This window comes from Seriola lalandi, unplaced genomic scaffold (genome assembly GCF_002814215.2).
Source record: "Seriola lalandi dorsalis isolate HSWRI2012SDOR001 ecotype SW California unplaced genomic scaffold, Sedor1 jcf7180002054921, whole genome shotgun sequence".
Classification (NCBI taxonomy): Eukaryota; Metazoa; Chordata; class Actinopteri; order Carangiformes; family Carangidae; genus Seriola; species Seriola lalandi.
The window spans coordinates 547,436-570,936 of NW_019525473.1; the positions used below are offsets into that span (position 1 = coordinate 547,436).

Here is a 23,501-nt window from a genome sequence, read left to right on the forward strand (position 1 = left end):
ATTATTATTTTTTTTTTTATTATCATTAGACCAGGGTGTGCTCAACCAGGTGTGATACCTTACTGAAAAATGTGTTGCTCTCAGCCTGATTGAGCCATCTGAAGCACCTGGTTGGCTTGCTGCCAAAATCCCATGTGACTCTGTGGTTATGCTTTTTTATTTTTGTAAATAGGAATATAAGCAATCTTTTTGTTGTAGTTTAGTGGGCTAGCTGTCAGCGGGTTTAGTGGACAGGATTAAATGCCCATACCTAAAATTTATATTGAATAGGCTGTATAAATAATAAAGTAAAATCAAAATATCAAAATTTGACTTTGTAGGCCAATAGGCTACATTTCATTATAATGGCATCACATAAATAAGCTATTTTATTGTTATTTATTAGGACTAAAACTAAATCTTGCCAAGTCTATTCCATTGTGTTTGTAAATTGCAAATGAAGTAACTGGTTAAGTTTTGCTGCTGTAGATAACATGCTTAAACCCGGTTTAAACGCTCTGCCTCTTTTTTAAAAATTATTATTATTATTGTTTTTTTTTACATTGTTATTAAGTCAATGGATCATTTCAACATAGAAAACTCATGAGGTAAATCTAGAGTTAACCCACTAGCCTGTAACAAAATTACACAGATAAATATAATATGTAAGAAATATGAAGTCGAAAGGCTTTATTAACTGTCGGGTTTTGATATGATATGTGTTGTACACAGACTGCGATCTAAACTTCAGAGAGAACGGGAGGAAACTCAGCACCACGGACAGCTTCTCTCTCTCTCGCTCTCTCTCTCTCTCTCTCTCTCTCTCTCTCCATCTCTCTCTCCCTGTCCGTCTCTCTCCCTCTCTCTCTCTTCCGGGCGCACACTCGGCAGCTGGCTGCGATACAGCTCCTCCCTCCTGTGTGGTGGCTTTCCCGACCAAAGATCCTTGGACGTGAACAGTTTCGTTGAAGAGCACCCCCTCCCTCCCTCCCCCCCAAACAACCAGACGGACAATCGAGGCGCCAGTTATTCCATATCGACCTGAGAGAAGGGAGTTAAGGTGTCGGATAAGGTCTCTAACGGTCCTTTTTTACCCCCCCCCCCCAAATCTCTGTCAGCGATGGAGACTTGGGCTGGCTTCTGCCCAGGTTTGCACTTATCTCTGGGTATCTGGGTGATGATAGCCGCTCTTACCCTGCAAAATGCCAAGGCGGAGATAACTTGCGCATCTTGCCCGTCGCCAGTTCAACTTCACCTGGAAAAATTACAGCTGGGGATGCGCACTGACCCGACAGAGGAACCGAGCACCCTAAAAAACATCCGAGTAGAGTTTAAGGAACTCGGGTTTACCGACCAAAATACTGGAGTGGACGACTACCACGAGACAGGCTTTTTTGTCGAGGATGTCCCCCTGTTCCCCCAAGATGTCAGTTTGGATGGAGTTACTACAAAGGAAGATACACCAGGGTCCAGCGAAGAAAGTCACCGCGGCAGTGTTAAAAAGGAAAGGGAGCCCGAGATGGGTGAGGATGCTGCGCTCCGGAGAGCGAAGAGAAGCGGTCCTGAGTTTACCGAGTTCAGCGAGACGAGATGGACCGGCCGGACTGGCGTGGATGGGGGCGCTCCGGAGAGTCGGGGCTCGTTGTTAGACGGACAGAAGCAGGGCAGGTCCGACTTCAGATGGAACAGGGACGAAGGGAAAGGAAATACCCGGCAGGATGATCCCAAGCTCACCAGCAACACTTTCGCTCTGACTGGGGACTCTGCACACAACCACGCGGTGGTCTACTGGTCTGGACAAAACAGCAGCGTGAGTAACCATGCGTTATGATTATATCTTTTTTTTTTCTTCCTCTGCATTATTCAGCCGCTTTTCAGGACTCCACATTTCAGATGAAGTCTTTGCTGAGAGTGTGGTATTTTCAGCAGCTGGGTGAACTCCGTGACGCACAGAGCAGAGACTTGGTGCTCTGTCGTGCCGCTGAGTTGTGGTTCACTGTTAACAGGTGCACTGGAAGCTACAGATGCGCACTGACGCACACTGCTCCCTAAATGCCGGACTTGAGCAGCTTTTGTGAACTGGATTCGACCGCGACCTTTGACTCTCTCACCAATTACGCATGAAAATCCCCCTTTTTTTCCCCTCAGTTCTAGCATTTCTTCTACTGCCAGCGCGCGGTCTGAGACTACGAGTTTAATATTTAGTTTGTCGTGATTTATAGTCTTAGTGTGAAAAATATTTATGATTTATTTGCACCGAAATGGAGATATGCTAATGCATGATTCATTCCTCCTCACTGATGGAAGATTTTTCATCCAAATTAATTGACTGAGGAGGGAGGGAGTCATAAATTATTGCTCAATCTCCGATAAGACCTTAAATTCTTTAGATTATGAATTTCTCCTCTCTTTGCCTCTTCCTGCTTTTCCTGAATTTTTGAATTGGCTGAACTGAGCAGCCTGAAAAGACCGAATTAACTGGGGTTTACTGACTGTTTAGGACCTTTAGGATTTTTTTTTTTTAAACTTAAGGGGTGACAGACACTGTTGTGTGGTGCTGTTTTTATATTGCACATAAAAAAAGGTGTCAGTCCTGGATGCATTACCACAGACTTTCCAAAGGGGGGTGTTCAGTGTTTGGAGGTTCAGTCTTACCCCATCTGCATTATCACCAGGGAGGAGCCGTGTACCTCCCTGAAACAATGGAGCCTATAATGACAAGGAATCAAGGATATAATGCTGCACTAAATTGTAGATATTTTGACAAAACTGATATTAAATAGTTGAAGAAAAAGATCAGTTTTTTTTTTGTGATTTCAGAACATTTGGTAATTTCTGAAACAACCACAGCACCTCCAAAACTACTTAAAGAATGCTAGACGCACAGTTTAAGACTCAGTGACAGTATTAAAATCAGAATTGAATATGTCCTTTTGCTCTGTGTGTAGGAGGGCAACATGCAGGATCACAACATTACTGTACAGGTCAAAGAGAGGGCAATATGCTGCCATAGCATGTGTAGATCTAAACAGCAGTCAACAGTTCACATTAACACTTATTCGCCTCTAAAAGGACACAGACCACATTCAAGCCCATTCTGCACAGGGAATGGATGAATTTCCTGCTCCTCTTACACAAGAGGGCCCTCATAGGAAGATAATAATGAGACAAAATGAATCAAAGTCATTTACACAACCATGTAAGCTCACAGGGTGCCGATGGGCTCTTCTTTGTGGTTTCACAAGCTTAATTTGTTGTTGTGGCTGCTCCACTCGCTTTATTCCATTTGAAAAAAAAAAAGAAAAATCCCACATATTCAGTCTTGTCTGAGCTGATTATGACACGGTGCGTGAACTTGTTTTTTAACCCGCAGTGAAGACTGTGGCGCTGTGAGTTGAACATATTTGTGTGTGTGTGTGTGTGTGTGTGTGTAACTGCGTGAGTGTGCAGTGGATAGAGAGAGGGTGAGGAGGTTATTGTGTGCCGCTGCCCCTCAGCTTTAAATCTTTAATAATTATCTTGACAACTGAGGCCTCTATTTCAAAGTCTTTTTTTTTTTTTTTTCTTGGCAAAAAACAAAGGAAATCAGGCCTGGCCTCAAGAGCATCCTCAAGAGAGATCTCCTACTTAATCTTCATTGGCCGTTGGGGCTTGTTCTGGTGATGAATGGGGTGGTAGGACAGGCAGATTGAGCTTGCAGTCTTCGAACTTAACTGCAGCAGTAGTTAAGTTAGAGTAAGAGTAAGTGGCTGGCTAACAGGATGACTAGCTGGTTGGATGGATGACCAGCCGGGCTCGGTCACTTTAATCTTAACTGTCTATTTACTGCCTGTCTTTTAACTGTTCTATTCCAGTGGGGGGGGCAGCTGATGCATGGCGTGTCTTTAACTTTTTCATGTTATGTCTGTCTTGACAAGGTCAGCAACTGAAAAAAATGATAATAAAATAAAATAAAACTTGTAACTTTATGGTTACATTTGACTAACTAGCCTGTCTCTTATAAATAATGAGTTGTCTCTGAGGAGCAAAAGCAACAGAAGCATGATGTTGTTATTGTGCTACAAAGCGTCTCAGGAAGTCAGGGTGGCTGGTTGTACAAAGCATCTGGCAATAATACTGGGCGCCACTGTTTCCACCCCATCTTCCCACCAACAGGCGGTGTTAGTTTCTTTTAACTTGAACACAATACTTCCTGAACCTTTGATGCTAGACACCGCTATTTGGTTGATCATATCCCATCCCATTCTTTTAACCTTGACTAGAATCTTCCCATAACCTTAACCAAGTACACATGACTTTCCCTACCTTGACCAAGAAGTTCTTTTTAACCATGACCATGATCAGTACACTGCAGGCCACGAGTGGCATGCTGTTTCCCACAGGCATTCAACATATGTTTCTGTTAACCATCACATAAACTTTTCCTAACTTCGTTTGACCTTTACCACAGTCATTCTTGAAACTTAATCGTGTGGTTTGTATTTTAAACATGGCAGTGATTGTTCGATAACCTTGATCCAGTATTTACTTTAACCATGACCACAATGGTTTGTTAGCCTTAACTGAATAGAAGTCTTTAGTTGGTCAAAATTGGACACCAAAGTACACTTCTTAGCTAAGTTTACAGATGACAACCATCAAATAATAAATCATCTTTGACATGATGGTTTGCCTCCCATTTCCTACCAACAGTCAACATAGGTTTCTTGTTACCCTGACCACAAACTTTTCCTAACCTTAACCAAATGGTTATTTTTTACCATGACTTTATTCCACCCGAACCTTAACCATAAAGCTCTTAAGAACAATCATTCCTTAACCTGCACCCAGTGCTTCTTTTAACCATAACCACAATCATTCTCTAACCTTAAGTAAGGGCCTCCCCAAGGTCAAAGTCAGACACTAGAGGACACGTCTTGACTGCATGACTTGACAGCATCATGTTCCCTAACTTCAGTCAACCTTGGTTTCTCTTAATTTTGAGCAAAGGGTCTCTCTTCATTTTGACCATGTAGATCCTCTTTTAACAATTGCCATGATCATTATCTGATCTTTAACCAAAGCCTTCAGGCTGATGATTGCATCTTGTTCCCTTCAAAGAGTCAACACTGGTTTCTGTTCACCATGACCACAGTCTTTCCATAACCTTGACCAAGCAGCTCTTCTTTTAAAATGACCACAGTTTTTTATTGGCTAAACCTGATCGAATGATGACTATGCAGGCGGTAGATCAGAAAATGCTCACATGACATCACATTGTTGTTAGTCACTTTAGGTTGGAGGACTTTCTGGCACTCTGACATTTTACTTTGGTAGACAATGACTGGTCTTGAGGGACTGTCAAACTGATTGGATGGATGGCCATTATGTGCCCTGCTCCGCTGACCTTTAGACAAGATACTGAATCTCTATGTGCTCAACCACTGAAATTCATCTGGACTAAATGCCTAAAATATAAATGTAAATGAATCTCAGTAGGCTGACCGGTATGCTGTTTGGTTGACTGGCCCCTGCATCGACAATAAATCCACAGCCACTTTGGTCTAGAGGCTTTCTCTCAGTCTTATTTCAGCCAGATTGGTCAGCTGTGTCTTGTACCGCTGCTACCTCTGGGAGGACTTGACGCTGCTGTGGGTTCCCCGGGGGGGAATGGTGTGTCCTCTGAGGCGTGTACACAAGGCTAATGCACTCTCACTGTCTCTCTCTGTACCTGTCCAACTTGCTCTCTCTGCCCCTACTTCTTGCTCTCTGTCTGTTGCTGTATGTGTCTTCATGTCTCTGCCTCAGGCTTATGCAGGTTATGTCGAAATCTTAACCTTAGATATTAACTGGGAATGCGGAGGTAGCAATGTTGAGACTGACTGTCATTTATCATATTCATGGGCATCATTCCATTGAAGCATCCCTACAGCAAAGTGACAAGTTTTTTCTTGAAGTATTTTTGAGGCTCAGCGGTCATGAGCATAATGGCATTGTGACTGACAGCTTGAATACAAAATGGATAGCTTGAGCAGCGCCTCTTTTAGTGTGATCTTGAAACATTAATCTGTTCTAAGGGAACATTGAATATGTTTCTTTAAGAAAACTGTGACCATAAATATCTGAATATTTAGTGGCGCTCAGGACAGGGTGCGAGCTTTTTCAGCTGACGAATGCCACATTTTTCACCCCTTGAGGTTTTTTTCATCTACCGTGGCACATGGCGCTGTCTTTGTTGTTCTCCATCCACTGAGGGTGGGGTGGGTGGGGTGGTGGTTACAAAAATTAGCATAAAACAGTGGTCTTTAAAGTCTTGAGAACTCACGCAGAGGCAGGTCAGTCATATGTGGCAAGTCATCAATAGAGCTGACTGTGTGTTTGAAATCCCCAAATCCCTCTTGAGGAGCGGAGGAACACATGCAGACTCTCATGGGTGGCATTTGGAGACAAAAATGTCATGCGCACAAACACACACACACACACACACACACACACACACACACACACACATACACACCCACATGTGCAGTCAAGAACATGAAAAATACAATATATATGCTTTTTTTTTTTTGCAGGACGGATTTTGAATAAGAATCATTTATCAACTTCTGTTTGGAAAGAATCTCAGCATGTCCTGCAAAAATTTTTGCAGTAGAACACTCAGCTGGCCTGACTGATATTTGCATGCTGTGGTCATTATGCACCACCTATAGTGCAGAAAGAGCCCAGAGACCCACCAACAAGGACAGAGCTGTGTGCAGCATTCCCAACTATGCTCTCTGCAGCGAGGGGATGTGATTTAGGATGTAGAGGTTGCTCTTGTTCCTGCTCACTTTCCATCAACCCGTCTCACTCCTCAGCCTAAATTACTGATGGTAATACATTATAAAGTTGTTTCTTTTCTTCTCCCTCCCGCTACCATGGTGGCCCTCTGCCTTGGAGGAAGAGAGAGGAGAAAAAACTAGAATATCATAAATAATGTATCCCTTCCAGTGGGCCTTATCTCCCTTATCCCTCAATCTCTCCTCCCTCCCACCCTCCCCCTCTAATTAGTGTGTACAAATTTGTTTCCTGTCCCTTGTTTTTTTTTTTTGCAGTGGAAGTATGATGTCGTGGCAAGAAGCCATGTGCCACAAAACATGAATGGAGAATCCATCTTGACTGGCCTCCAGATCTAAACTCTTGGCTGCAGTTCTGGAACAGTTGGGGTCTAGCTCGCTCTTGACCTCCTGATTCCATACAGGGTGGTTTTAAAAGCATGTTATGTCATTTTTAATGCTTACACTGTATGCCCAAGTTTTCGATTTCCATGTGTAGGATGAGCCACATAATGTATAGTAGTTCACATTTCATTTCTGGATAGCTTAATGTGTGGCACAGATTTTAGCCAAGCAGAATAAAAAGCAACATTTTGCTTACAGAGGTTTTGTGCTTGGCACGTCGTGTGAAATCCAACTAGAAAAATACGGCTAAGGAAAAAGCGTCAGGCTAAAACATGCTGCTGTCAGAATCACCTCACCCTTATGACTGCGTACACAGAAATACAGCGCTTCCCTTTTACCTGAAGTTATCTAGGTCAGCACAATTTCAAATTGCATTTTATTACTCCAGTTAAAGGTCACCGGATACACTCCTAAGTGTCGCATAATGTTAAAACTCTCGTTAGTGCTCGGCGCAGAAACGCCACCGCATTAAGGAAAGCCATTCGGGAGGCCATCCAATCAGAATGCATCGCACCTGCTGCTGTAGCACGCCGCGGATCCCGGATCACATCAAGCTGCTAAAAGCTTTGAAGTTATAAGCATGGATGTAGTAGAATCCCGGGCCAGTCGGACGAGAAGCTTTAACGCTGCGTTCGCCAAACCTAATGGCCTCATTATGTTTCCAGTATGATTGCCACGGTGGCCAAGGCACTGATGGAAGCCACCTCACTACGACTTCAGAGAGTTGAGTATAATCATACGCTTGGCCACCGATCCTACCCAGCACTACAAGGGCGTCGACATTATCTGTGTGAGGGAAAGTGTGTCGGGAAGAGAGAATTCTGTGAGTAAGTATATGTGTGTTAATTACATTGGTACACCCCGGTGTCAGATTTAATTTAGTTTCATTTCTATTCTACTCATTGCCTTTTCCCCATCTGGGCTGCCAGCTAACAGGGAGGCCTATCTTCTTCCCACTGTTTTCCTCTTGCTGTGCACAGTTTGAATATCTATGGACTGACTTAAGGAATATCGAGCTTTGAGCTTTAAGACTTGTAAGTCCCAGAGGTACAGTGCATCTTGACCTTATCGACCCGTTTTTTTCTGAACCAAGTGGGATACCTTGTAATGTTGACGTCCCTTGCCATTTCCCAAACACGGGTAGTCGGGGGGAGAGCGGCCAGGCGATGAGCATCTAATAATGTCAGACATCAATGAAGCGATCGCACGCCGTGTTTCACTCTCTCTCTCTCTCTCTCTCTCTCTCTGCCCCAGCCTCTATTCGCTTCTTCTCTTTCTCTCCCTGTCTGTCCTCCCTCAGCGGGCTCTGTCCCTCCCACGCACTGATATATATTCACAAGGTCACAGTTACACAAATTGCAGGCATTAAAAGACACACTTGTTCTCATGCAAGCAGACAGGCCCAAACTTGCACGCATGTACACAGGTAAAAAAAAAAAAAAAAGGTATGAAAGGCAGACACAGACACACACGCCCTCTATCATTCTCAGTATCTTGTCTCACTCTCGGTTGGAGTGAATGGTGTCGTGCCTGGAGGAGGTTGTCAGTGATGGAGACTAATGTTGACACATCACACCCCAGGACCTGCAGTCAATTAACACATTGTCTAATTAAAGTGATCTACTGGTTTATCTATGAGAGATTGAAAGTGGCTGTAAAATGGGTCCACGCTGCATTAACTTTACAATCAGGTCTGCTTCTTTATTTCCATTTGGATTTTAATGGTAATAACCTGCTTAAACATCTCCCATTACCAAACAGATTGTGTAAGCATCTTTCACTGATGGCGGGGGAGATGAATGCTCATGATTTTGAATTTCTATTTTCTGTTAATACCCCTCTCAAGCTGCGCAAAAAAAAAAAAAATTCCAGCAGCCACGGCTAATGACTGAACTTGTGACTTTCCATAGTATGTGGCGTGGAACTCAGCCTGAAAAGTGCCCTTTAAATAAATCATCCCTCAAGTCATTTTTCCTTTTTTTTTTTATAAGTCATGTTCCTCCCCCCAAGGCTAGTGGTTCATTTCCTTGAATGGAAACTGCATTACACTTCTATCAAACACAGTAATTGTCTCTTACTTGCCCAGCTTCCATGCTGAGCAGCTTTTAAAATTTTAATGACGCAGAAAAAGTTGTTTGGACTGCTTGACAGGTACGTTGCTAATATAAGTCTGCCATATAACAGAGTGTGAGTGGTCATGGACATCGATGAATTATTAATCTCCATGCTCTTTTATAGGGATTTTCTGTGAGGGTGGAGGTTCCACAGTACAGTGCCCGCTCATAATCCTGCAGAGAGTGAGATAGGTCCATGTAAAGGTATTAGTAACGATCCCTTTGGTTAAACAGTGATTAGTGGTGACACTATCAAGCCTGTTGAATGAATTGCTATATACTGTATATACACTCATGCTATATACAGTAGAAACCAGTGTATGATGTAATGCAACATACTTCATCCTACTTTCTGTGGTGCAGTTTGAGGTGTCCTTGGCGGTGAAGCTGTATATTTTGCCCCCCCACAGATGCATAATTAGCATTTCTCTGACATGTTCTAAACAATAATTAAAAAGTAATGTGACAAACAAGTAAGTAGACCTTAAGTGGCTGTTGAACTTATGTTTCAAAAGTTCAAAATTGTGTTGTCAAGCTTGACTCTCTAAGTGACTCTATGAAATTCTTCCTCCTAAGAATAACGAGTTGTAATTGCGAATATAAAGGGCAGTCTTGTTCAGTTAAATACATTCATAGGATTTGCTGCCACAGCCTGGCACGAGCAGCGGTTTGTGGTAGCTAATTTTAGCTAATGTTAGCAAACTAATGATCCAATTTGTTGTGTGACTGATATTACTTTCTGACTTTTCAGTCAGTGCTGTAAGCTTGTTTTAAGCCAATATGGATGAGAAGCCCTTAAAGTGGTTCATACTTCTGCTGATGAAAACAGGAAGCGAGTGAGTGAGTGGAGATTAAATCTGAAATTACATTTAGAGATTTTGGATTTCAATTTATTACATTACTGTTGCAGTTGATTGCATAACAGTGCTTCTCTTTGTCTGGTCACTCGGTTTAAGAATGACAGGCAAAAAAATATCTGCCAAACGGTATCTGACACAGTACAGTGTGTTGTTTCAGACGATAATTGCTTTCGAGAATCTTTGAGAGTTGGCACCTGGATCCAACAGATGACAAACCGTTGCCACCTGTAATCAAGTGTGTTAACTTCATGCACAGAGGACTGAGGCTGTTGCTTTCTTTTGCTACTCAGCTTCTGTCAGTCTGGCTTCAGTATAATGATGAGCGGAGATCGCTCCTGTTAGCTGCCGGGGGTGTTATTGCAAGAAGTCTGGAAACCATCTGAAATGTTGAAAAATGTAATTGAAATGTTTGAAAGTGCATGTTGTGCGCTTTAGTGAGAGGGATATGTATGCACTTATCTATGCTTACTGTACATGTGTGTGCAAAAATATATACTGTATGTGTTAATTTGTATTGCTGCTAATGGACATGAGCTGCCGCTAACACAAAAAAAGGAATAAGACATTTTGAATTAAGAGCTGTCATCTTCGGCTTATTTGCCTGACAAAGCAGGCATCAGAGCTCGAGCAGAAAAAGGTCGGTCTTTATTCGTTTCCCCGGTGGCCATTTTCTTTCCAGCAGCTAAATAAAAGTAGAAATACAACACTGTAGCAAAAACATACGATAAATGGATATATAATCATACATAGAATACCCATAATGGAAAAGAAAGTGCTGATGTCTGTTCTACTTTGCATTAATCTCAACAGCTAAATAATCTATCTTCTCTTGCTGCTGTACTAAAAGCATCCCCAAGTGGCACCACTTCCACCCTCATCGCTTGTTTTCTTACTTCACAGCGTCTTGAGTCGAGGTTGTACTGAAAACAAGGAGCGATGTTGAGTACTGAGTTGTAACAGACGTGTAACAAAGCAAATACCCTTAGTCTGACACTTTTTACATGCCCCAGCTTGCGAGTCTGTTTTTTGCCTGCATCAACAGCACGGTGATTTTCTGCAGTGTGGCTCGTCGTGCTGAGAGCAGCACATAAAAAGGCAGCATCAATGAGGGCTTGTTCTTTTTTTAATGTGACGCTTTATCACCTTTTTTTTGTAGTTGTTGTAATGAGGAGAACCTTTTGAATATTCACTTGTATTACAGTGCAATATATTGATGAAAAGTGCATTTACTCATCCCAAATCTGGCACCTCCTAGTACATTTCTTCCCTCAAAGTAGAAGCTTAAACCTCCTAAATCCTAATAATCCTCAGTGAAGGTAGCCACTGCGCTGCCCCAGTCCTGTCATAGAGAGACTGATAGTGGGCCTTTATAATCAATGGTGCTCAGTATCATTCCTGGTGTGTCACATACCTTCAGGCTACAGTGAAAATAAGGCAAATAACTGTTCAGCCACTTTTTTGAGACTTTTTGGGGTGCTGCATTTTGTTGTGGTTTGGGGACAGTATAAACCTGCATTTATCAATATTTTTGACATTCGCAATGTATCAAATGACTGGAATGTGACAGGGGTCAGCTGTAGGGCTGAAAATTGTGGTAAACTGAAGTGGCACTCTTAAGAGCACATACCTCCACCAAGGCCAAACGATCCTACACATGTCTGTGAGGTCCAGGTTATGATATGGATCTGCACCAAATTGTCCACATCTGGCAGTGTTGATGTTGCAACATCCAGGTCCAAGCATGAGCGGCGGAACCCGCTGCCCCTGTCTCCAGCTCAGTCTCTTCAGCTGATAGGCCTTCTGAGTGGACCAATCAAATGCAAGTGTACATCAAAGCAAGCCAGGGGAACATTTGTGGCTGCAGAATACCAGATCATCTGGGACATCAGGCAGCTGGAGCAAGAAAGAGTGGAATATGGTGATTGGAATACCAGGAGAAGAAGAAGCATTCTACCCTTTCATTGCCGCCAGACCGTGCGGGGTTTCAAATGGGATTGATTGGGACTGCAGACGAGAGACTGTCAACGACGTTAAGACAAGTGCATGGAAGGAACATTTACGAGTGTAGATGTTGCCATTGGTTCTAAAGCCAGTGATATTGTGTGGTCCTAAGGCTTAGCTGAGTTTGCGCTCATAGTGTAAATGTGGCGGCGGATGGGGAAATTATAGCAGAAATACGCTTTACCTGGGCAGCAACTACGGAGCTTGTCAAGCAGCTTATCCTTTTTCGGAGCTCCGACAAAACACTATTAAGAGTCCTTAATAAAGATCTAATAAAAATATATTTTTATTAAAATATTTCAGCTAAAAAGAGAAACAGAATCCTGCAAGGTTGAACAGTGGGTTCAGGTGGGCCATGCTGGGGGTAAATACTAGTGTTGTATCAGCTAGATGTGTAAGTAGGTAACTGTTGCTAACTTCTCATTTTTAACCAGAAATACGGTAGTGGTTGCATTAGCTCTTTGCTTTTTGATAGTGCCAAAAGTTAATTAATACAGCTTTGACTTGACAAATTTGAATTAACTTTAACCTAACACTCAGTCTTATACATTTTGTTTCCTGCTTCATTCATCCACATCCACTATGGCACTTCTTTTTCTTTTTTTTCCCCACAAGGCACAAATGGCTCCCATTGATTTCCACAGCATGTTAGCAATAGCAACCATATGCCAAAGCCCTTTTAATTATCACACATTATCCCCGAGGTGTCACAATATGATAGCAGGAGCCTTGGCTCAGGATTGACCTTTTCATCAGGGAGATACGCTGAACCACGACCAAAAAAATGGCCAAAACCTGTAAAATGCCAACATCAGTGAGATCATCTTTATTTGACAAACACTTCGATTCATTACTAAACACACACAGTGGAAATCTGGCAATTTGGCAACAGACTAGACTGTATGTCTCAGACAAAATAAATGGGAGGCGATTCACTTAAATTCATCATGTCTGGTCCTTCAATATACAACAATGCCTCTGTAGTCTGGGTTGACCATGGCTCTCCCTTTAACAATGAATATGTTATTGTGTAATCTTCAAAAGTAAGTCAGTTATATAAATTTAAATGAATTATGAATAAAGCCCCATTTTCACCGTGTGTCCTGCCCAGTCTCCAGCAGTATCAATTATCATGAAGGGGATGGATCTCATTCCAGTTCCTATCTGATTTTTAACATGTCAGTGTAAAGACATAATGGAATTTAAATGAGACCACTCAAATTGAAGCAGTGATTTGTTGCATGGAGAGTGCTCTGTACCAACTTCATTTAATGCAGTTCAGTGCGCTGAATTCTGACTTACCTTTTCATTTGGTCCATGCATGTAGCTCTGGAGTGAGCTATAATATTCATTATCTATGTATACATTCAGCCACGTGCTTACTGGGCTAATCTTCTCTGTTCTGAACACATGGACACAGAATATGATATAATAACGGAGGGGTTATTAAAGCAACAGACCTGGTTGTTCTCTTGCTCACTGCGTTTATCATTTGAAGGTGATATCCCACTGACAAGTGCTGGGAATGCAAATAGGACAGCTGATAGATCAGAGAGACACAGGTGTTTTCTTCAGGTTTTTTTTTAAACGTTTTGCTTTTTTTAATTTTTATATACAAAAAAAAGGAAAAAAACACCTCTTACAATAGGTCTGATCAACGTAACAGAACTAAACCCAAGCATAAACATACTGACCTTAGATGGCGGCAACATAAAGTGGCTGATCAGGTCATTTGCTGTAGACACACAAGGGGACAGACTAAGGCATAACCATTTAAACAAACTACAATAACAACAAAACATGTCCCTATAGTACATAATATCAAAAGTAATGAAACAGCAATATCAAAAACACAGTTGTCAAAGAAATAACAAAAATTGAATTAGAAAAAAAACACACTGCCTCTCTCCATGGTGCTTGAGGAACATGGTGCAGTCCAATCGGGAATCAAACACCATTTAAGCAGGTCTGATGGAGCTGGGACTCCTGCCAGCCAGGCACCTCCAGCAGCAGCCCCCAGGAACTGGTAACTAAAGGAAAACTGAATTAACTTCCTGAAAATTAAATAACTTAAGTTTATGAAACTGATATAGCAAAACTGACAAAGAAAGTTAGCTAAAAGTGTACACGCCCAAATAGATAACTATACTGTCAAAAACAGTATGAAACTAAAATCTATGTTTCCAATTATTTATCTGTTTGTAGCATGTCAAAATAAAAAGACTCTTAAATGAAACAAATGAAAAGAGTCCCCACAACGCTGCTGGTGCAGCCACCACACAGTGTATGATTATTAACATTCGCTGAGGTAGGGCCATGAGTGAAGGCATCGCTACATCATCCAGACCAGTGAGATGGATGAGGATGAGGGGAGCGGGGGCCAAGGGAAACTAGGCCTTGTTGGGAACCCACAGAGTAGCATGCCTCTCTGAAGAAACCCAGCCTAGATAATTATAACATTGCACCACTTAAATACAAACGAACATGCTTTTTCACAGCGGAGAGCAGTTTAATCAAGTGTGTGTGTGTGTGTGTGGGAGTGTCTGTGTGTGTCTGTGTGTTTGTCCTTTGCCTGTTCCTGTGTGCCTCTTTTTTTGTGTGCCTCTTAGCACTTTAGCCCACCACATTTCCTGTAACGGAGCATAAGACTTGTACTCAGCTGGTCATTTTTATGCAGAAGCGACTGCTTTGTGCGTTCTCGTCACCCCGTTGCTCTCTCAGTCCGCCGCTGTGTTTCCCACTGGCGGCCTAGCATGGCATCCAGCCTGTAGCGGAGGAAGCTGACTCTTCCTGTCATTACTGTGGTCCCACATTTACTGCCTGTCTGCCTGCCGGCTGCTCCTTAGGCAGTGCCTTTGTCCATCACTAGAGGGAGTGTTTAGCCTAAAGAATAATGAAGTGTAATATGGGCTGCAGGACTGGAGGGCAGAGGAAGAAGTCGAGGTAGAGACCACTGATTGTTCATTAGCCTTAATTTAGAGCTGTATTGTTCCCATACAGCTTCAGTGCACATAGATACTTAATGAGGCTGTGCGTTGTATATGTGAGTGTAGCTGGATGGATGCCACTGAACAAATGTCATCCTATTTAGCAGATAAAAAAGATTCTGTGATTGTGATTGAAATTAATAGATATGGTGTTTACTCTGTGTCTGTCTGTCTGTGTGTGTGATGATAGTAGGCAGGAGGGAGGCACACGGAGTCAGAAAGACATACTCTGAGTGATAAAGAGACACAGCCGCTACTTCGCTGAATGCTAAATATTGCAGTGCATCTCCTGCAGCATCTCAAATCTGTTCCCTCCTCTGTTCCTCAGAAGTAGATCAGGCCCCGCTCGCCTCTTCCCCGCTGCAGCCTGAGCCTGTTTGCTGCCCTTTCACAGCTCACTTGCCACACGTGAAAATGTTCATGTGGCCCTAATTGAATTTAGAGCTACATGGTTTACCAGATAGAAAAGCATTTGTAGAGCAGGCTGCTACAAGAGAGATAATCCTGCTAGTAAAGATTCTTCGCTCCTGCAGCCTATCCCTGCATTTAAGGAGCTTAGTTTTAGCCATCGCTGGGAGAGGGAGGTTAGGTGGAGCCAATTCTTAGTGATACTGTCCCTCGGGATACAATGGTCACAGAACGGCATATGAGTTCACTATCATTTCATTCATTTTCCCTAAAGAGAGATGTGTGTCAGAGAAACTTCATCATGTTTGCCCTCATTATGACATTGTTCATTAGTCTGTCTGTCTGTCTGTCTGTCTGTCTGTCAACATCTTTGCTACAGAGCACAACATCTCCACAGATGCAGCTAATGATTATTTTCATTATCACTTCATCAGCCAATTATTTTCTCCAATAATCAATTAATTAATCAATGTGAAAAAAGTAAAAATTGGTGACATCATCAAAAGTTTTGTTTTGTCCAACCAACAAAAAACCCAAAGATATTTAGTTTATCTAAAACAAACATCTTCATACCAGGGAACTTGAAACCAGAGTATTTGTAGTTTTTGACTCAATAAATGAAAAAAAAAAAAAATTAATTTGAAGATTAATTTTCTGCTCTTGAACAATTTCTCTCAACTCCACTTCCATCAAAAGCTTTTGTTCTTAGATCTGAAATTATTATTCAGTTAATAGATCTGATCACATTTGCCTTGGCTGTTTCTTTTGATTTGTGTCTTTTTCTAATTTTTATTTATTTATTTTTCATTTTTTACTGTTTTTCTCTCATTTTTTATGATTTCAAAATCGTTATGCTGAGGTTATGAGGTGAGGTTTTAACATTAGCGCTCACATCCAATTCATAAAATATATATTATTATACTCACTTTATGTATTTGTTGTTTTCTGTGTGCAAATAAAATAAATAATGAAAAAAAAATTAACATACAGCAGACAATTTATTGGCAACTATTCAGAGGATCATTTAATACCACAAAAATCACACAAAAATGCCGAACAGTGGCGTTTGGCTTCCAACTTCTGAAAAGTGGAGATTCATGGCTTTCCTGTTTTATGTCTGTGAATTGACCATATGTGGGTTTTGGACAGTTGGATGATTAAAACAAGAAAGGTGAATATGTCACATTGGGCTTGAAGAAACTGTAATGAGCATTTATCACAATTTTCTGACATATTATAGACATATTATACTGATATACTTGATAGAGTGACAGACACAATTTATGATGAACACTGTATTTAGTTGCGGCCCCACTTCTAACTTCTAGTAAATCTTTAGACTTACAGCCTTGTTATTTTTTAATTTAGTCAGTGGGGATAGATGAGACAGGCAGATACAGCGGTCACACAGGAGAAAAAGTTCTGGTGGGAGTCCGTCCTTGGCCAGTGGGGCCCCAGATGTGGAGTTTACCACTTGGCTATCTCAGGGCTGTTTTATTTTGAAAGGTTTATTTTAAGATCTTCGTGCTTTGCTTTGCTTGGTAACACATGGCTGAGAGTGACAGGAAAGGAGAAAGAGAAGGGGGTGGGGTGGGGGGGGGTGACGAAAGGCATATTTGACATTCAAACACAATAATGATTCACTTGTTACACTGCAGCAATGAGCTAATTCTATAGATTGCAGATCTGTTTTTGTGGTGAGGTAAATGTGTGCTGAACACTTGGGATCACTTCATGTTTTCTCAACATATAGTACCATTTTGGATATACAGTAATCATTTTGTGTGCTGTTTTATCCACATTGTAAATACACATACATGTAACATGGATCACGGCAGAATGATATTAGAATATTTTGCATAGTGTCAGCCACGTCTTATTTCCCTGCGGATAGAACGTCAATACAGAAACGGGAGCACTCTGCCACTATATTCCTGTGATATGACTTCTCATGACATTGCCTCGCTAAACGAGACTCACATGAAACCCCCCCCCCCCACACACACAACTTGAGGCGACTGAGTTGTCAGCATTAGTTCAAAGGTTACCCCACCCCCACCTGCACACGGAGTGATGGCCACCAAGAGCATTAAAGTGCTGAATGAGGGGGATACAGGTGGGTGGGATGGTAGGATGGGTCCAACCAATCAATCACACAGGAGGGGAGAGTCTCGACCCAACAGAAGTAAAACAGTTCAATAAATGATTCTGTAAATTTGTATAAGCACTGCAACCTAGTTGTGAGCGGAAATTAAAATAATCTAAATTAAAATCTTTCCTGTTATTGCACTTGGTAATAGAGCAATTTCATTTCTCAGTACAGTTGATATGTAATTTCATTCTTTCCAGTGATGGTAATATTCGCAAATGAACTAAATTGCTACAACACATCCATAAACATGTTCAGAGCAGAGACTAAATAAGGATCAAACATTGCCAAAACAAATGCACATTCTGGCATTTTAGTCAAATGAATATGCAGTTAGTTGCATATCAAACATTTTGCAGTCACGCTATATATATTTTTTAAAACAGTTTCGATATTGATTTTTTATTATCAGCGGGATATCAAAGAGCCTCGATCTGTAGCAGGCTGTATTCCTGCCACGGCTAGGGTCTGCAGCATGAGGGGGGGGGGCCTTTGGAATCCATTTGAAAGAATCTGAATATATGGGAGTCCTGGGAGCATCATTTTTTGCTCTGCTGCATCGAGTCATCGTGGAGTGGGTAATTCAGCCGAGTGGAAAGAGTTCTATCAGGAGGCAGACAAAGAGCGTGCCAACATGCCAAGCTCCCACTGATACTCAAACCTTAGATGCAACATTGAGATGAGATTACAGATAATTACAGCAGGAGTGTGAGTGGAGGCACTCTAAAAACAAGTGCAAAAGGAATCCAGAAAAATGTAATACCTTTTGTATCTACAATAAGCGTATAGATTCTATAATGAACTCCATCTCTTTGTGTGAAGTTTTCCCATTTCTCTGTGTATGGGTGAAGCATAATTTTTCTGCAAGACTCCGTGTGTGTGTAGGTGTGTGTGAGTGTGTGTGTGTGCGCACATGTATGTGTGCTCAGCGTAGCTAGCATGCTCACAGTTTTTGTGTTATAGAGAGTGACATGCAGTGTGGGTGGATTCACAATTCGGACCATATCTGCTCCTCGGGGTCTGATGCTCATGGTGGGGGCTGGGACTGAAATTGCAGAAAGAGCCCACTCCACATTTTCCTGTGCTCCCTCCGGGGGCCGCCGCTGTAGCAGAAAACTTCTTACAGCCGTGCTGTGTTGCAGCAGGATGCGGTTAAGACTCGGAGCAACTTTAAAGAGTAAACTGCAAACTTGACACTGTGACGCGTCGCTGCCACCGCAGTGGCTGGGTGTGAATAATCAGTGGTACGATGTTACTGCCGTTCAGGCCAGTAAGCAGAGGACAGGGCTTAGATGGCTGGTGACCGTGCCAGAACCTCTGGGAAATGTGTTTATTCAAAGAGGGAGGACTTGTGTCGGGGCATAGTGACATGGATTGTTCCGGCCCCGATGGGAGCCCCCAACTCCCTCCAACTCCCCCCAACCAGCGACACTAATTCCTTTATTATCTGCTTCCAGTATGGTCTCACTGTAAGGTGTGTGTACTGTACTTGTGTTTCCACATTTTACATTTAAGTGGGAAATATTATTCTTTGTGCTCTACATAGACTCGGGCCGATGTTCACCAATGAGGAATATCACGATATTTCCCACCGTATGCAATTATTTTTCATGATGTAGACGTTTTTGTTTTGTTTGTTTGTTTTTTGCAGTTTTGTTGTTCTGTAGTTTTGAACAGTCGGTCCTGCAGCTGAATGTTTCCCGAGGGGCGGGGATGTTTTGTTCGTGAAAAAAGAAAACGAAAAAACCCACGATGATATTGTATATTGCGATATTTGGGCTGGCATATATGGAGAGACTACATTTTTGATTCAAATGATTTATTTGACAGCTGAGGTTCCTTTGCAGATACAGATTTTACTTACAAAACATATCATCAGGTTATAAAATATGACGCATTGTTACAGATTGCACAACCCTATTCTAGATAAAGAACATTTAAGCTCCATCATGACCATCCACAACATCACATGCACTACATTATGAGGCTGGATACTAGTACGGATATAATACCTGTTTCAATAGAAAGATATAAGATATAAGAACATGTTTTTATGAAATCTATAAATCTGTAAAAATGGCACAGGCATATTTCATACCAAAGGCATCATGATGTTAGATAATCCATAGCTGCAATCATTTTTATTTTCCTATTAACAGTGGATCAATGGTAACATGTCATGTGAAAGGAATCATTCGTAGTGACAAACCAGGAGACTTATCAGCTCTTTACCATCTTTAATCTCATTGTTTGTTTTACACTCACCAGCTTTACTGTTTTGCATCACTCACACATTCCCATCAACCCTTTTTCCAAATATCAACAATAGTAAAGCACTGTAGCAAGAGCAAGTCAGAGATCTCAGAACCTGTATCACCGCGCCTTCAGGTTATATCCACAGACACAGATAGGGATTTAGCTCAGTAATGCTACATGAATTTAATTCTCACTATCTCCATACATAAAAACAAAGGACATTTTGTGCCATGGATTATACTGTATGTAATCAGAGGTTTTAAAAATGCCCATATTGTAATATGCAAAATTCAATAGTTCTTAGTGTCACAGGCAATAATAGCATGTAAAGACATGAAGTAATATGGTAAGGTGTGTTTAGGAGAGCATGCTGTGTATACATCACTTGTAAATAACATTATATATGCCTCATCTATTCTACCAGCTAATGTCCACCATAACAACCAATTTCTGCCATGTGAACAGATTCCAAAAAGCCTAAGTGGTGGCATATGTTTCTCCAAATTAAGGGCCTGTTAGAGCGTGTGAATTGGCTGCGCTCTCAGTGACTCCCCAGATGGATGGAGATTTCCCCAAGGACAGGAACTTAAACCATCCTCCACCTCCTCCTCTCCTCCAAGGGTCCTTCTGTCTATTACAGATATCATGGTCTCACTTTGTGACCTTGAGAGGATATCTCTTTCTCCATTAGACGTGTATAATATTCCTTTCCATCTATCCTACAAAAAGGCGCTGGATACACCTCAGGGAATGTACATTTCACCCCTTCGGAGGACAACATTTTAAATTTGAAAATCTGTCTTTAGAGACACATTTAGTTTACGTGCCGGATCATTTCATCCCAGAGTTAGAAAACACCTATTTTCTCTCAACAGGGACTTGGAAGAAATTAGCTTTTTCAAAACACTGACATCAAACATGGAGCGGAATATGTGGCTGATGAATTCACAGCATTGCCTCTACCACTTGGGGCGATCACTTTTTGCTATCAGGGTTGCCTAAAAATAAAAATCTCCCCATGAGCCACAGTTATATAGCAATTAAAAACAAAGCATTTGTTCCCTGTGGTCTAATATTAAACCCAGGTAGGTAAAACCATGCTATATATTTGCTTTAGCCCTGTGGGAGGCAATTAGAGATCCACTCCTGCTTTAGATTCATGGTCATCCACATGCACTCAGATGTGATTTATTGATATACACAAGCAAACAGCGTAAATCTTGATTAGTAAACAGCCTGTCTGACGACAGCTTCTGGAACCTCCCAGTGTGGGTGGTGGATGACAGAGCTCCTCCAGCCATTTCTCTTTAAGTCTGGCAGCCCTATGGCAGCCGTGGGCTGTGTCTCCGTAAATCCAGTGTAGATGAGGGATGAATGCTGATCAATTAGAGTACTGCATTAAAATGGTCAGGCTCGAGGAAGATGGCTGCCATTCCTCTCTGGCACAGATATGAAACTGAGACTGAAAGACAATGAGCGCTCTGCTGCCTTTTGTCTTCTCCCCTCGAACTAGATATCAGCGTCAGTATTAGCTTACTTCGCTTGATTATTCAGGTGTACCAGGAAGTTTTTATAGTAGATTGATTCTGGAAAAAAAAATGGCACAATTAGCTTGCAAAAATGAAACTATTGTACTGTTGTGTAGGCTGTGGTGACCCGCTGATTAAATTAGATGCATCTGTAGAGGTGTGAAGTAGAGGGAGGTTTTAAAGTTGTTTTTTCCATGATATTGGATGATTTAATGACACTATATATTTCTGTTATGACCATCAGTTTGAAATAGCTTTTTGAGAAATGGTATTTCGGTATGGCTAACCACAATACCAATGATCCTCCTCTGCTGTTGCTTTGGAGAGGAAGTACGGTAAATTCAAACATTTTCAAAAGTTTCAAAAAGTGACCTATAGAAAAAAAAAGTGTAAAAATGACACATAAAATATCTGTACATGTTGCACATATCTGTTGTACATTTTTACTCAGCTATAATGTGTTAATTCATGAGCTTTACCAGGGATGCTTGTAGATTTTGTTTTGTATGTTTCCCCTGCTTCCAGTCTTTATTCTTGGCTTAACTAGCAGCAAGCTTTAGCTTCATATCTTTTCCTGTTTAGCATAATGATATGAAAGTGGTCTTGTGCGTCTCACCTAACTCAGCAAGAAAGTTAAAGACTGTATTTGGCAAAATGTAAAGTTGAGAGGTGAAGTTTAGGGACAACTACTTGGTTAGGTTTAGGAAAAGATCGTGATTTAGGCTAAAATAAGTACTTCCTCAACATTACATGGTCTTTGTTGTCATGGTTACAATATAAACTGCAGGTTTCACATGGGAATTCGAACACTGCTCTCCTGTTTCATATTCCTGTATTTTGTTGACCCATCCATCCACAACAACCTATAATGCGGACTTTGTCTCTCTTTATACTAACTATGGGTCATAATAACCTGCCACACAAACGACCTATGGACTTGTTTTGTACAGGAGGACAGTCTCGGACCTTTAGCGTATGCTCGATGTTAGCAGCAGTTTCATTTCATTTTATTATTTTCCTTCATTCTATTTAAATTACTGAATAAATTGTATATGTGTACAGTGATTTAGAGGTCTGAGTCAGACTATGTTAGCAGTGCATACGACACAATTTTAAGCTTGGTGAATTCTCCCTGAAATGCTTCTCAGGAGTTGTAGTGGACATTTTTTCCTTGCATATTTATACCTTGTACCTTTTGACTTTTTTTAAAATAAAAGAACCACATATTCAGTCGCAGACACCTTAATAGTGAAGTTGTCTAACATTAACTATGACTATAAACAGCTGAGCTCACTAACAAAAGCTAAGGAGTAAAATCACCAAACAAAGACGCATTATACAAACTCTGGGTTCTATCTTCCTCTAAATGAACTCAAACTGACTAACATTGTACATTTATCTCTTAGTGGCATGTTCATATCACCAGCACCTGTCACTCTGTCACTAATCTTTCATGGCTTTAGCCGAGAGCTGGACTTTCCGTTACTAGCTGATGCATTATGTGACAATATCAGGACAGAATTAGTGGACTGGAGAAACTGAAGAATTTCTATTAAGGTAGCTGTCTCATTAATATCACAACTTCGGGGAGGAGGAGGAGAGAGAATTACCAGAATTGATGTGCAGCTAAATAATTACTCCCCCCTCTTTTACCAAAAGTGATGTGAAAATGTGGATGGTGGAAACATTAGATAGACTTAGATACACAAGTTGATATTTTGTATCCAATGCAACGGGATTCATTATCAAATGTATCGTTACGTCAAGGTCCAGAGTAACTGAAAGAACCGAGCAGAAGTAGTTTTTGAATAACAACAGAAAAAAATGCCGTAAGTATTGTATACAGCATTTTCTACAAGGACTGGTGATGTCCTTGATTACATATAGCTTACAAGTAGCACCGTTTACGTGCACACTGGAGTGTTAACGAAATCAGACTGAAACTTTTCACGTCCCACAACAGTGATGACACAGCCTTGATTATGGCTACTGGACTATGAGAGCTAATTACAGGGT

General features: G+C 41.4%; 1 protein-coding gene across 1 annotated transcript in view; it reads left to right on the forward strand.

Annotated features, from left to right (window-relative positions):
* Positions 1-1,099: 1,099 nt before the first annotated feature.
* LOC147817666 (uncharacterized) overlaps positions 1,100-23,501 on the forward strand; it is a 90,836-nt gene continuing 68,434 nt past the window's right edge. Inside the window, exon 1 of the mRNA XM_087169918.1 lies at positions 1,100-1,789. Within this exon, the coding sequence (XP_087026044.1) occupies positions 1,100-1,789 (690 nt within the window). The remainder of the gene's footprint in view (positions 1,790-23,501) is intronic.